General features: G+C 39.0%; 1 protein-coding gene across 1 annotated transcript; it reads right to left on the reverse strand.

Annotated features, from left to right (window-relative positions):
• Window positions 1–348: 348 nt before the first annotated feature.
• LOC140228575 (tumor susceptibility gene 101 protein-like) lies at window positions 349–14,879 on the reverse strand. The gene is made up of 11 exons (XM_072308806.1): window positions 14,782–14,879; window positions 14,168–14,252; window positions 10,656–10,721; window positions 7,928–8,091; window positions 7,424–7,580; window positions 6,491–6,748; window positions 5,044–5,165; window positions 3,970–4,062; window positions 2,798–2,931; window positions 2,176–2,278; window positions 349–841 (listed from the first exon to the last, which is right to left on the reverse strand). The coding sequence occupies exons 1-11, from the start codon at window positions 14,830–14,832 to the stop codon at window positions 746–748; spliced, it is 1,329 nt and encodes a 442-aa protein (XP_072164907.1). The 5' UTR covers window positions 14,833–14,879; the 3' UTR covers window positions 349–745.
• Window positions 14,880–16,484: the final 1,605 nt, after the last annotated feature.

Here is a 16,484-nt window from a genome sequence, read left to right on the forward strand (position 1 = left end):
TTTGCTCACCACGTTTGATAGAATGAAAAATATATCACGTTATTCAGAACAAATGCATTACAAGTTGTGTATAACTTTGAATGTTAAAGGTTTTACAAGCATTGTAACAATTGTGTACAATTTTCAAGTGCTTCTATACTTTGTAGGCAGAAGAACACCAATGGTGGAAAGATTTCTACACTGACATAATTCCGCAGGAATGAATAATCTCCTTGAATAACTAAATTTCGCATGTAGTCTTAGCCTACTTTCTTTTTCCGTATGAAATTGCTGACAAGACAATCACACACATTGATTTCAGAGCCATCAATTCATAATAGCCATGCATTCATTAGACTAGTTTCCAATGAATATCTTTGTCACCTCATAAAGTAGTTGATGTTTGTCCAGTCTGTCTAAAGCTAGAACAAACAACTAAGAGATGGTTGCAAAGTTAATGAAATGCAATAACATAACTCTGTGAGCTATTAAAAAAAGATACATTGTTATGGTGACATTCTATTGTCTGTAATCTGTTTTGTTTGTCTGCACTATCTTAATAAGGGTCATTTATGTTTTAATCTTCAGCTGCCTTTACAATGACCTTGTATGACAAGCATTTACAAAACGTCTTCTTTTCATTACTCAGAGTTTCTGTATCAGTATTTGGCCTTCCTCTACCCACTGCCTGACTCCGGGTCTCCGAAGGGTGGCAGAGTCGGACTTCCTGCTATCACGTTTGTCCACGGCGGGCACACGTCTCTTCTCATAACGGCGTGATCTCTCGCAGACCCGCCGTCTGTCGCACCTTCTGGATGTGAGCTCGCAGGAGAAACTGTTTCCGCGACAGCTCCCGGACATTCTGTTCACATCATAGAGAGAAATATTGTCAAGATGATTATTATTATTATTTTTTTTTTAAGGAGTAAAGATTTGTAGTTCAGATATTGGCACAGGAAAAAAAAAATGATAACAAATAATTGCACTGTGTGTAATGAATCTTAGTAATCTTCTAGAAAACATTCGGCCAGGTATGGATCCTATGTCCCTGGTAAACATGCTTTACCTTTCTATAACCACCACATCAAAATGCTTTTCACATTATACATACATTTGTTGCTCATGGAAGTGAAGATTACACTGCTGATTACTGACTGTAATCCAAACCCATGATAAACAACTATCTCTCTGATGACTGCCATTGAATTTCTGCTGGTTGCATGCGAATGTAATAGACCATTTTGATGCTATCATGCATTTCTCAGAACCAGGTGTCTTCTTTTTTATCTAATGAAAAGTACGTCCTTGAATTAAGATTGAGCAAGAAACATATTGATATACATATTGTAAAGTTTGTGGAGCTCAATCCTATCTATGATTCATTGTGAATTTTATCAAGGTGTCTAGTCCACAGAATAAGTACTGCATGTTGAACTAGTTCCTAAGTTTCAATTTGTCAGATTATGTGATGGTCTCATATTACTCATCTGTATACCATGAAGACCATCATATTCCTCTTATTTAAATATTATCACAACAACCATTATCGTAATCATCATTATCACTATTTGTAGCGTCATCATCACTGCTATCATCGTGATCAGTAGTATGACCATCATCACCATTGCAGTCATCATCATAATATCATCCTTATATCTTAATTACAATCACCATCAGCATCATCATCACCATCATAACCTCCAATCATGACTACCATCGTCATATCAACATTATCATCATAATCATGTCATATCACCATCCTTCACCATCACCATCATCATCATAACCTCCTCATATCACTATTGCCACATCATCATTATTGATGTAATCATAACATGCTCAAATCGTCATCACCATATCTGCATCATCATATCAGCATCATTATCACTGCAATCATAACTTCCATACAGTGTATATCATCACCATCATCATATCACCATTATGATCATCACCATTATCACCATTAGCATATTCAACCTCCTATCACAATCACTGCCATCGCCATCACCAACCAATATCATCATTATCATCATATCAGCATAACGATTGTCATATCAAAACCTTTTCATATCAACACCACCACCACCACCATCATATCAGCATGACCATCATCCCAATTATCATCATAATCCTAACTTCCTCATATCACCATCATCACCCTCCATTTCAGTTTTGGTGTGTGGTATCTTATCCAACCTTTGTGAAGTCATCTATGCTGATAACGTCTTTCTTCAACCCTTCCATCAGATAGTAGTATGTGTCTTCAATTGTCATCTCCTCAGCAAACAGGTTGAGTAATCTGGAAAGTGTAGCGGACAATAACATTACATACTGGAGCATAGGTAAGGTGACTTTAGACATGAGGCATTCTGTAATAAAAAATGCTGAATAATGAAGAGTGCACACTGAAGATGACATACATCTGTTATATAACCCCTACAAGTCTTTTCGTTTTTAGAAGACAATTTTCTGTATGGTACCAAATATTGGCCTAAAGTATGAAGATGACAAACTGCAAATCATTTTTGTGAAAAGCTGGTATTAGCAGAACTGCAGTCTTCATGGCAAATGTCTTTGCCATAGGCTGTTTTAAGTCAAATTTGTGCAACAAGAGCAAAACCTTGTGCCTGAAATTTGAGCACAGCTAGATTAGTACTATACTGGAACAATCTGGACACCTTGACTGTCTGTGAGTCGTGACACATGGTAGTGAATTGAAACCTACAAAGTGGACAGCAAAACAAAACAAATCAATTCATTCATTCTTTCCTTAATTCAAAAGATACCTGATGATACTTTTTTATAAGAAAGGACTTACTGTTTGTAGAGAGGTGCTGTTGGCATCACCGAATCATCTATGTTGAGTTCATCTCTGCCTTCCATTTTGGACAACGAAGCTCTGATCTCCTCATCCTTCTGCTTTAGAAGGTGGATATTCTGCTGTACAGTTGTCTGTATACCAAGTGAGATATACATACAAATTATATAGAGAAAAGTATGATGGAAATCATGTATCAAGTCTTTAAAGTTGGGATGGTTAACACACTAGAATTGCTGCTAAGTCTTTAATAAAACTGGGATGGCTGAATACACTAAAACTGCTGGTCGGAGTGTAAAATCGGGTTGGCTCAACACCATAGGACCAATAGTCTTAATACTACATTATTACAGATTTGAGAACACGAACTGGTCAAATAGTCATCAAGATTGCTGTATTAGAGGATAAGAAGAAACAAACAAACAAACCCAGCTTTCACAAATAATAACACCGATATAATATGAAATAACAAAAAACCAAAGAGCTGTATATAATACACAGTTGTCATCATAATACCGATATAGTAAAAAGTAAATATCAAAAGAGACTGCCGCACTACTAAAACTAGAGAAACAGCAAATGGCTGATGCTCTTGTAAAGAAAAAAAAAATGGGCTACTTTGCAGAATTTAGGAAGAGAAGAAAAGCTATGCACAACATGGGAAAATAATGTTCTATTCTCTAGTTTCTCTAGTTTGACATAATGGCCTGTATTCAAGAAGGTGGTTTAAATGCAGTCCGTGATTTATGCAAATTTCTTCTGCGAAAAATGCGCATGACAGTTCATGTATGTCAATGGACATCCAATAATGACTAGTTGATACTTGCATGTGCAAGGTACACCTATTTCATGCTTTTTTTAGTCCATGGACTAAAATTCAGACCATGGTTTTGACTTGGCCCACCTTTGTGAATACGGGCTAATGTGCTTGCGTTGATAGTGTTTACCAACAACAATCTCTCATCCATAGTACACTAAATAATGCCTCATATCTGACACTCCTTTCAAACCCTTCGCATTCTCAAGACCGCTTCACTCGATTAGATCTCAGCTCTTTACAAAGGCTAACCAACAAAGAGTTCAACTCAGGGGCAGCGATGCATACCAACTCGTTTCCCAGAGCCAATAAAAGGAATTAAAAAAAAAAAAAGGAGAGAAGGGAAGGAACTCACAGTTTCAGTTTCGAGCAAGTTGATCATTTCCTCCAGCTGTCTTTGCCCAGCTTGAAGTTTGTCTTTGGTCGCTGAGAGGGAATCCATTTCAGCCTATAGAGAGAGAAAGAGAGGCAAAAAGTCAGAGGAGAAAGAAAGAAAAAACCAACAACCAGACAAAAATCCTTTAATCATCATAGTACCACATGCATGTACAACTCGCGTGTGGTTTACGTGCCAAGGTGATACATGCTCACGTACATGAAGTACCACTTGAGTGTGTACTTGTAATCATCATACAATTGTCTCACACCTATCTCACTTTGTGGATTACACTGCATGCATGAAAGAGCTGGATCATATTTTAAGAACACATCTCTTATCTTTTCCATTGTTTTTTTTTCCTTTTTGTCATATTTGTAGATCTACAATTGGATGAATCTTTGATGCTACTGTTCCAACACTATATTTTCTTCTACTTTAGAGGAAGCCTGGCACAGCCAGATATTCAAACTGGGCACCCATCTTGCTACATTCTAGGCAAGCCACATGTATTGTCCAGTGACCATGAACTTGATTCTCCACTTGAAACAGAATGTAACTGATATTGTAGGAAGACAGCAAAAGATCTGCATCCTCATTCAACACATAAAAAAAAAAATATGGATACATCCCAAAAAAGACATCTATTCAGGCTGATAGTCAACATGAATACTTGCATAATGAGTTCATTATCAAGTGCTATGTACTTTATTATTATGTCAATGCAGAATGTGTTGCTCTAGTAAAACACAGTCATACAGCTGATATGATCTACATCATAGTGATATACAGCACTAATATTTAAATCATTTATTATCATTATCATCTAACATCATCATCATCGTCAATGTCATCATCATTGTCAGTGTTCATGCCAACTTTGCTCACTGGACCAAGTTGTCAAGCTGCACACATCAACTTGGTCCATTTCAGACTGTCACTCTGCTAAATCTCTGACATCATGAATGGTAAACATACCAACAATTAGTTCTTACTAATAAACAGTATTGTAACCAAAATGTGAAGGTTGATCAGCTACAAAAATCTACTTGCCTGGAATTTGTCAAAGTTTTCCTTCAGCTTCCGCTTCAGCTTGTCCTCCACAGCCGTCTGAAGCGAGGCCTTGATCGTGTCGTCGGACAAGCTGCCTTGACTGTTGACTGCTGGACGCGATGCTGTAGCAGGACAAAACAAAGGATTAAAAATTGAGTTCAACGGGCCATAACAGTGGTAGTCTTGCAACTGACTAAAAATCTGCCCTTCATTGATGTGATTACACATCGATTATTCAGTGTTTTGAGTAATAGCTATGATAATAATTATTGGCACATAAGGAGAGTTTGACAGCAGAACAGTATAAGTGCCACTTTCTAACAATTTAAAGTAAAGTCCATCATCAGAGTAAAATAAAATATTTCAAGCGATGCCTCACTTTTTACATAGGAGAAATATTCTTGAAGTTATTAGAAATATTCAATATTTTCAAGTTTTCTATTTTGACTGCTTTTTAGCAGCTTTAATTGCACATATCTCCATTTATACAAATGGAGTTATCTCGTTTCGCAATCAAACTTGCATATACTCAAGTGGGATAATCTTTGGTTCTTGTGACTAGTATTTTACATGTATATCACTGTTCATATTTGGATTTACAATTGTGCATATGTTCTACAAGAAAAGAAAAAGAAGAAGATATGAAACCCCACCAAAAACATGGTTCCTGGGGAAGGATCACAGAAAGTCCATAAAAATGTGTATGAGAACCTTTATCACTAGCAACCTGAAGTCTGTAAGAAGTATGTGACGGCTACCCAGAACAATGCTAAACTACAAGCATGAATGGCAATCAGTGAGCAGAGTTTGGGTCAATTTTTTGTTTTTGCTGCCATATCCATTAAATCAAAACAATGTTGAATTGTCCATTACCGTCCCTGCCTAGTCTGAATCAAATATTTGTTCTTCACCAACAATAACATCATTCTTGCAAGTTTTGATATCTAGAGACCCTTGCGGATCATAACTGCAGAAATTGAAAGAAGGATACAAACACTGGAGATGACATGTTTCCATAAATTCCTCCTTAACTTGTATCTAGGGATCACATAAATCAATGAGAAAGTAAAAACTAAAATTGGAAATGCCACTAGGCTGTAATAAGACCCGACTTCAGTAAAAAGATGCAAGTGGTACGGGCATGTCACACAATCATTGGGTCTGGCCAAGACTATCCTACAGAGAACAGTGCATGAAGGGAGACAAAGAGGCAAAGGGGGAAATGAGGAGAAGACAACATCAAATGGTGGACTGGCCTTGAAAGGAATATCATTCTGTGAAAAGCTGAGAACCGCAAAGAGTGGAGGAGGCTGGATGGAAAACCTACAGTGGTTCCCCAATGGTCAGCCATACTAAGGGATAGGTGACAGGTGACCTAGCAGGACAATGGTGCTAGGCCGGAACGGGTCAGATAGAGAGAGAGAGTTCTTCTACCCTTGACACTGACCTGCTGCAGTGGATGACGTAACCGCTGGGTTGTAGGATGGCTGGGTGCTTGCTGGTTGCTGTGAGGGTTGGGCAGCCTGGTTTCCCCCTGGATATCCTCCAGGGTATGGGTAGCCGGATGTCGCTGGGTAATTCCCTGTGTAGCCGCCAGACGGGGGTGTCTGATAAGAGCTGTTAGATGGGTACTGAGCCTGGTTGTAACTTGAGTGAGGCGAGGAGCCAGATGGTGGTGTTGGCATAGGCATTGGCATGTAGGACGCTGGAACAAAATGAGTGAAAGTTTAATGAGTAGTCTTTTTCACAATTAACAGTGACTGACTACAATGCTGTGTAATATCATTACACAAAAGAAGTAAAAAAATAAAACAACCCCAAAACACATAAAAATACAAGAACAAAACAAAGTCCTAAAGAGGCTACTCAGTTAAACAAGAACTTTCTTTTTGTTTTATATGCATTCTGGAGATATTTTGAGGATATGTTGAGAGCTTTGATTTTTACACTTTCACTGTCAGTTTGCAAGAGCCACCAAGTCAAACACTGAACTGACATTTGGCCAGAAAGTTTAAGGTGACCACTGTTATACTGTATATGCGGTACATGTCACATGTGGTACATTTTGCATTTTCATGGATTTTGCAACTCTTTCAATATCTGCAAATTTTTCAACTCAAGAAAACATTGCCTCCCGTGACCCAAAATGTGCTACATTTGTACGGTGTCTAAGGTGGGAAATCATTTCCTCCCTTTTTTTTGCGAAGCTATAATACCTCTTTCTCATCCATAATAAATTGATTATGATAACATCAAACCTATATCACATGACACTGAAACACCATGATAACACTGACCACACAGGTGTATAGCAAGTATGTCACTGCACTAATTCAGAGCGCCTACAGGAATGGATGAATAGATTTCTCATAAGACTCACTCTGATGGGGTTGGGGATAGCCGGAGTGCTGTTGCACGTTGCCAGGGGGATAGGATGGCCTCGGAGGGGGCTGACCGGATGACTTGGCGTACACAGGAGAACTCTCCCCAAATACCACCGTCATCACCTGGACCAAGCCTATCAGATCGGAGTTGTTCTGATGTAAATGGAAGAGCGGAAAAAGTAAACACGCAAATAAAACAAAATACAAACATCACGTGAGGCTTTTATTTTCATCTTTTATAGAGAAATTCTTTTATTTCCCCCTATGCAATCATGTTTTATGTGAAATCAAATGTTACTGCAACATTTACTCAATGGCATAAATTTTGTTACCTGCCACCTTATATCTGCATAAGTCAGACTAAGATGCATGTATGATACTATGTGTCCTCCTGTGTTTGTAAACATGAATGTTGCATTTTATGGTTCAACCACTAGTCTACTTTCAAAGCACCCATCCTCTTCAATGCATTCACACGCAGAGATGGCTCTAATACTTACTGGCTTCCAATCGTGAAGATAGGGTAGGTAGACCCTACCATTGGCGTCCACGTGTTTAGAAGGCTTAATCAGCATGTTGTGGGTGGGGCGCACAAAGCACAGGGGTGGGTTGTGAGGGTGCGATTCCAAGATCCATATGCAGACTGGGATATTGTAGGTATTGCCTGTATCACAACCAAAGAAGAAGGGTTTTTTACTAATACAGGCAACTCCTGTTATAACCAAGTCCTCGGACTGGCAGTCTTCTGTCGTTATATCAAAATTATGTTTTAGCTGGACAGTAAAGTATATATCCATAAAAATACATAACAATACAATTTTAGGGGCTGAATTTTTACTTCATTGTAACAGGAATTTGTTATAACCATGTTCATTATAATGGAAGTGCTCTATACATATTTACAAGGAAAGAAGTACAACAAATAGCACAACAAAATGCCCTTAAGAGCATGGGGGTATGACCATTGAGAAACATAGTGATCAGCTAAAACTTGAGCTGCTTGATTCAAAGTCAGAACACCAGTCGATGGAGGACTAAGTGCTTGGTATCAAAGTAGGCAAGTGCAACTGCATGATAGAGGGGGAAAACAGCAAAGTCTCTGGGGTTACCCAATTTCAACGGGCTTTCTTTACTTTTAAGAAATTCCAACAAATGATGCATCTAAAAACAAAATGAACAGTTACGATAACATTTTAAAGACACACAGACATATGCAGAGACTCCAACCCAAAGCACCTTCTGATCTGGAGATTCTCCCGCCTGAAACCCCTAGCAAACGGGAGACTCCAACTTGATGTGTGCGAAGCGCGAAGTTCCTAGAGTTCTAGATGCTCTCTTGTGCTATCTAAGGCTTATTTTTTCAACATACGATAGAAATAAGTAAGAAATCCCTTCCAACGGGAGACAAAGAGCCAGGGCGGGAGAAATTAAATCTCAAACGGGAGAACGGGAGATTTTGCAAAAATGGGTTTTCGGCGGGAGATCTCCCGTCGAAAACGGGAGAGTTGGAGTCTCTGCATATGAAAGTGCCTTTTGCTGCAGAACGATGGTCAGTCACTAAAATGACGTGAAGCGACTCATACCTGGCTTGAGCTGACTGTCTAATAACACTTTCAACTTGAAGAGCCAACCTTAATAATAGCAGACAAATATGGAGACATCTTCTTGTTATACATATAGCTATGAATGAACTTCAGGGGAGCATTTCATGAAGGAACTTGTCGGATAAAATGTCCGACAAGTCAATTACAGTAAACCTCGGATAAGTCGACGTCGAGTGAGTCGAAAATCACTTAACTCAAAGCAAAATAAAAAGTCCTGATTTTTCCCTATGTATTTTCTCCAAGAAATATTTGGATAAGCCGAAGTACGAGAGTCGAATTTCGGCTGTGTCGAAGTAAAACCTTCAGTCCCTTTTGTACAAAACACACGTAATTTACATCACTTGAGCCGAAGAAGATTTGTCTGGCATTCTCATTACATTTTCGAGAACAAAAAAATCGGCATGTCGCAGAACCCTGTCCCCTGACCTGCTGCAGGTAAGCATGCACACTCGCCGTACCGCTCCGCACGCATGTCGAATACATACACATGTATACAAGTATACACACAGCACATTGATCCATACTTTATCCATACACACAGCACATCCATACTTGGTCAACCAATCGCTGCTTCAATATTTTAGTGACAGGCCAAGTGGGCGGAGCTTGTTTGTGCGTGCCCGGCTGGCCGTATAGTTTTGTTCAATGGAGGTGGGATGGGCCTGGGAGAGTGTTTGTCTCAGGGTAAGAAGGTTGACAGAGATGGCTACCTATGTTGCACCATAGACATAGCACATGCACATTGCCACATTAGCATGCACATTGCCATATTAGCGCAGACATTCTCAGAACTACGTTTAACTACTAGTATTGATACAAATTCCATGTTCAATTTAGAACAAAATAAGAACATTATCTTCAAGAACAGACAAATTTGAATGCAAACACACACACGCACGCACACACACACACACACATGCATGCAAATGTACTATAATACATGTACATAACTGTGAGTCGAAAAAAAAAATCGACTTTCGCGAGAGTCGAAGTTCACTTAAGTCGACGCATTTTTGACAGTCCCGAGAGCTTCGACTCATGCGAGGTTTACTGTATATTCAAATTCATGAAATTCTTCCGTCGAGATGTTTTCTTTGCAACTGATTGACAAATTGCCCCACATCGACGTAAATAAGCACTGAATTGATCAGTGTTTTAGTAGTAGCCATGATAAAAAAAAAATCATGGGCGTACATACTTGAGCAGGATTCGAACCTACGACCTCCTGATCAGGAGGTCGTAGGTTCGAATCCTGCTCGAGTATGTACGCCCATGATTTTTTTTTATCATGGCTACTACTAAAACACTGATCAATTCAGTGCTTATTTACGTCGATGTGGGGCAATTTGTCAATCAGTTGCAAAGTCAATTATATCTGACAAGTTTTGAGAAATCAGCCAATCAGACTAAAGAATTTCTCAAAACTTGTCGGATATAATTGACTTGTCAGATATTTCATCCGACATGTTCCTTCATGAAATGCCCCCCAGGAAGTATGCGAGCCTGCTTTCCCCCTACACTTTTCAAACTGAGTGACTGTCAAATTATAAAAACATTCCAGTCAATTGAAATGCTAGTCAGCAATGTTTTTCTCCTCTTCAACCACAGGTCTTCAAAGAAGTACCTTTGTAAAGGACTGGGATGGTTCCATCGACGCACAACAGTTCTTTCCTTGCACCATCATTGAACACTGCAGAGAAAACGAAATAGACACAGGAAAATTACATTGTAAGTGTGTATGTGTGTGTGCTATACTTTTTTTTTTTCAATAATGTACAACAGTTATTTTCTTGAAACATCAACAACGCCTGCTGTGAACACAAAGAAATAATGATGGGAACCCATTTTTTTTTCTTTTAAGTTTATTTCTACACTGCCAAATGCTAAGGATTTACAGTGACTCACTGAAAGGAGGCACTGGAATATTTCCACGGCAATACTTTGGAAAGACATCAAACATTCCACGCGTGAAGACACACTGTATTCCAATTTTGTATCTGGGCTACCATAAGCATCATGCATACAATACTGTATGTTATCACTGGATGTCAAATGTCTTCACTCAATTAAGGTCATGGTAAGATATTATCATTTCAAGAAAATACTTTAAAAAGTCATTTTGCCGACTTCTACAATGTTGTATATCTGGCAAATATCAACAAGGCAAGTGTGATATCAAAGGACAAACTGTGGCAGTAATATACCGGCATGGGCAGCATATTCTACATTTTGACAGAATGAAGGCTTATTGCCGATCATGATTATGATCGCAATCACAGGAAAATATCACTGATTCATGGCCACAATGCATAATTCCCATAATAACCCAAACTATCAAACACACTTTTTTTTTCATACTGTTTTGAGTGAGGTAATTGTTTCAGGTCACTGATTCTATAATTTCTTTAGAGAAATTAGGCTTCTGTACATCTTTCATGAAACAGATGGTTACAGTGGAAGTCTTTACTATTTTTGGTATAAAAAATAAGGACAACTGGTAATGATGTCACAGGCACAAGATCAGGCCAATTATCTTGATTTTCTTTTTCACAAAATGATACTTCTCAATGAGTGCAAAGCATTTTAATGGTTACATGTAATAATCTCATTGTTACTTTCATTGAGCTGAAATTTCACTGATCAGTTACACTGAGTGAATAATTGTAAAGAAAATAGCTTTTGCTTCGAGGAAGACGACCTCCAGAAATGGAAATATGCAGTTTCTAGATCTCAATGAAATACAGAAGTTATACTGGTGCACTGACTTCATGCCATGTCTCCTCAAGAGGTAACTTCAATGAGGCTGTGATGACAAACGGGCAACTCCAGTTATAACAAAGTCCTCGGGACCGGCTGTGGTCTTTCGTTATAGCCGACCAGTAAAGTACATATGAAGATATAGTGTATAAATGCAGTGCCGTATCCGGGCAACTACCCCCACAGGGCAATTACCCCCCCCCCCCCCCCCCCCCCGGCTAAATACTGGTTAGTGGTAAGGTTAGAGTAAAGATTAGGGTTAGGTTTAGGGTTAGGAGTTTGGGTTAGGGTTAGGATTAGGTTCAGGATTAGGATTAGGATTAGGGCCAGGGGAAGGGTCCGGGGTAATTGCCCAGGGGGTAATTGTCCTAGACCCATGCAGTGCCGATGATGATTCCGGCCCTGATTTTTTACTTTGTTGTATTGAGAATTTCGTGACAACCGTGTTCATTATAATGGGAATGCACTGTTGTCTAAAGGAAATAGATACCAAGGCTATTCTCAAATTCAAATATCTCAGATACTGTATACGCCATATATTTAGTGAGTCTAAATTTTGGAGTCAAAAGGGGCCTGAGCTTTCGATCCTAGCAGGATCTTTGTCAGAGGCAAAAGGACAAAGAGCCAGGGAAAGCAATCACATATAATAACTTCACATAACAAGAGCAGTCAGGAACAGGCTAGGGACACAGAACAAAGAAAACAAAAGGAGAGGGTCTTAATTTTCACAAATTGGGACCTCACCATGATTTTTCTCTCTCCCTTGGGTTTTTGTACTTTTATCCCCCTTTTTGTTTTTTCATAATTTTTTATCATTTTCATTACCATTACTATTATCAATATCATCCTTATTGTTATTATTATCAATTATTTCATACACACTTTGATATCTTTGATAACTTGCATTTGTTGGTTGACTCTTACCTTCCTTTTGTTGCCTCTTCCTGGGACACCAGGTTAGGGCTCACTGCCTGCTCAGCCTCCTCCCCCCCCCCCCACTCTTGCTGTTGCTATTTCACTATTTTCCTCTCTTTATCCCTCTGTTGTTCCTCATCTTGTTTGATGTTGCCTCTCTATTCATCCTTATCCTTCAAAGGTTGCCCCCATGATCCTTGGGATCATCACTGACTCTCCTCTGCCTTTTGTCTGTCTACCCTCCTTTAATCCCCTTCCCTTCACCTGTTGGGCTTCTTGCCCATGACCGCCAACCCTCTCCTTTTGTTTTCTTTGTTCTGTGTCCCTAGCCCTCCCCTGACTGTTCTTGTCGTGTGTAGTCCTTATATGTGATTGCTGTCCCTGCCTGTTTGTCATTTTTCCTCTGACGGAGATTCTGCTAGGATCGAAAGCTCAGGCCCCTTTTGACTCCATGATTTTGCAAGTGGTTAATTTCGTGATCGTGGAGTACTGTACTGAACAGAGAAATGTACATGTGTGAGTCACATTCATATCAAGATCAGAGTCATTATTTTCCCATGTCATTAATTTTGTGAAGAGCACCTGACTCGCAAAATTACGAAAATAAAAAGCTTGCGAAATATTTGGTGTACACAGTAGCTGACCCAGGTTCTTGCACGTCAAGAAGGTTGCATACTAATGGCAATGCTGCACACTGGCACTGGTCCGACAGTCCAGGACCAGTAAAAAACACTGTCGGACCAGTAACTTTTTCAGGAATAAACGAGTAACAGATGGAAAAACTGGGTACCTACTGGTCAGACACACAGGTCAGACCAGTAGAAAGAAGAGTTAGTGTGCAGCCCTGTTAAAGGACAAGTTCACCTTCATTAACATAAAGATTGAGAGAATGCAGCAATATTAGTAGAACACATTAGTGAAAGTTTGAGGAAAATTGGACAATCGATGCAAAAGTTATGAATTTTTAAAATTTTTGTGTTGGAACCGCTGGATGAGGAGACTGCTAAGGCTCATGATGTCATATGAGTACAACAGTATAAAGAAAATGTAAAGAAAATTCAACATATTTTCACTTTTTTCTCATAATAAAAGAGCACTTGACTTGTCTCTTTCTAAAGGCAATGGGAATAATATTACCCATAACATATGTCAGTAACGAGTCAAGGGAATGCATACTTTTTTCAAAAGATGAAATTTTGTGAAATTCTCTTTATATTTTCCTTATATTGTTGTACGCATATGACATCATACACTGCAGTAGTCTTCTCATCCAGCGGTGACTGCACAAAAACTTCAAAAATTCATAACTTTTGAACGGATTGTCCAATTTTCCTCAAACTTTCAATGATGTGTTCTACTAATATTGCTACATTCTCTCAATCCTTATGTTAATGAAGGTGAACTTGTCCTTTAATGGGGCATGTCTGATGGGAATACAAGACTTGAATCCAAAGAGTCACTAACCATAAGCGTCCATCTTTGGTCGTAAGTCTTTGAATGCTGACAAGACATTGAGGATGTCTCTCTGTGTCTGGTCTCTGTTGGAATACTGTAGAACAAGAACAAACGAAATAGTCATTATGAAACTAGCATGATGAAGGATGAATGCAATGAATCAACTGTCATAATGACAATATGCTGTCACGTTAGTCATAGAGAAATCGTATCTAGACAAATGTAATCATCTAAAACCCCTGCACAGTTATATCAGCTCTGAGGAAGCATAACTTTCATGAGCATATGACATTAGACATTGTTATTAAACCCATTGAGGATGAGTCCCGAGTATACTCGGGCAGGTGTCTATGGGAATTGCGTGTTGCAGCAAAAACAAACCGTCCTCAACGGGTTAAGATCTAATGTATGAAAGCAATGTCTTGACAGTTAGAATTGACCTGACACTAAAATTTAGATGACTTATGACAAAAATACATGTTAAATATGCTTGATGGATCAACTTTTCCACATGAGACATACCAAAGCCAATCCGACGAATTCTAGAAACAAAAAACAAAATAAAGCAAAACTAACAGCAATACTCCCTTGTATTGAAGAAGTACATGTTACTATGCACCTACCTTTCCAAGATTTTGCTTGAGATAACCTTCATATGCTCCAGTCGACCCCATTGTCACTGATTAGACGTGAAATCAGGGGAAGAATTCAGCACCTTATCTGGAACAGCAGAAAAAAGAAAAAGAAAAGATCTTGTCATGGGTAAACTTGCAGAACTTTGGGTCTTACCCGAATGTCGCTTATAAAATTGTAACCATCATCACTCAGAGCATCACAAAACTTCAAATCTAGATGAAGATACAACTTGTACACCAATTTCATGCATCTAGTAGATCTTAAATATTTACTTCTGTAGGGTAACTTTTTAGGCACTATGCAAGTTGTGGGTCCTGCACATATATATGAAGGTACATTGTATACATTCCATGAATAAACTTGGATTTTAATTAATCATCCTTCTTTCCAAAATTGCTTGTGTATTCCTACCCCAGCGTGTTTCCCATAGAACATTTGTATGGAATGATCTGAGAATATGTTACATGTTTTCAAAGGTGCACACAAAGAGGTTTACACACTCACTGCCTACTGTAAAAGTGCAAATTTTCCCAGTGTTGAAATTTTCTGCACATTTCGCGCAACCAGAAACTAGCATGAAAATAAAAGCACGTGAATATTTTTGCTTGCCATGTGTTCCAGTAGCTGATTCCGCGGAATTAAAAACACGCGAAACTATTCCCACTCGGCCGAGCGCGAAAAATTAGTCGCGCGAAAATATCCACATTTACAGTATATCATCTAATAGATAGAGGAATATACATTGTCTGTGATCACAAGGAGGGTTTAGCAATTGCCAAAGGCGGACCTTGCTCACGCTCTGTGTGAGGGTCATAAATCTGCACTCTCTGGCAACTACAGTGCACTCCAGTGAACATGGTTAAAAATAATGAAATTCCGTTTACAACAAAGTGAAAATTCAGGCCACAACATAACCACTCTATGTATTTTTATTGTTTATTTGTCTGGTTACAACGAAATTTCGATATAACGAAAGAAAACTGCCAGTCCCAAGGACTTCATTGTAATGGGCGTCCACTGTACATCAAGGAGCAAGGTCTGCCACTATACACTACCGAGAAGGGCAAAATCCCTTTTGTGCCCTTCACAGCCATGGCAGACCTCACTCTACAGCTCTGCAAACTCACAGAACAGGTGTATAGGGTGTACTGCAAGTTAAATAACACTCTACTAGTAGTAGTACATACAATACAGCATTAACTTGCTACTCCAGTTCAGGCTGTATATAACCTCTTTGGGTGCGTAACAATTGCAATACCGACACTGCCAGAGCTAAGAGATCTGTACTGTACAGCTCACTCAGTCACTAGAACAAGTACTACTCCCGAGGTTTACCTTTTGTCTATTTTTCTATTAAATGATGGCGTCACAACTTTACATGCAAAACGTGCACGCAAAACAAAAAAACAACCTTTGAAAACAATACACTCTCAGCGATCGTGACGTACGCTGCCTGCACAATCTGAAAACGAAGTAAGCCGTCTAAAATGTGATAAATCTTTCAAGTAACCAGGAGCTAAAGTAAAAATCAGTAACACAATGTACAAATTATTTATGGGAAATTGGAGGAAGTCAGTTGAGAAATGCAGTTCCAAGAGTGCACACAACCACAAACAAACAGGCAGAGACAGACACACACACACACACAAACGCATTTCTCAACTGACTTCTTTTAACTTGCCACAATCCA

Source organism: Diadema setosum, chromosome 5 (genome assembly GCF_964275005.1).
Source record: "Diadema setosum chromosome 5, eeDiaSeto1, whole genome shotgun sequence".
In the NCBI taxonomy this organism is placed as follows: domain Eukaryota; kingdom Metazoa; phylum Echinodermata; class Echinoidea; order Diadematoida; family Diadematidae; genus Diadema; species Diadema setosum.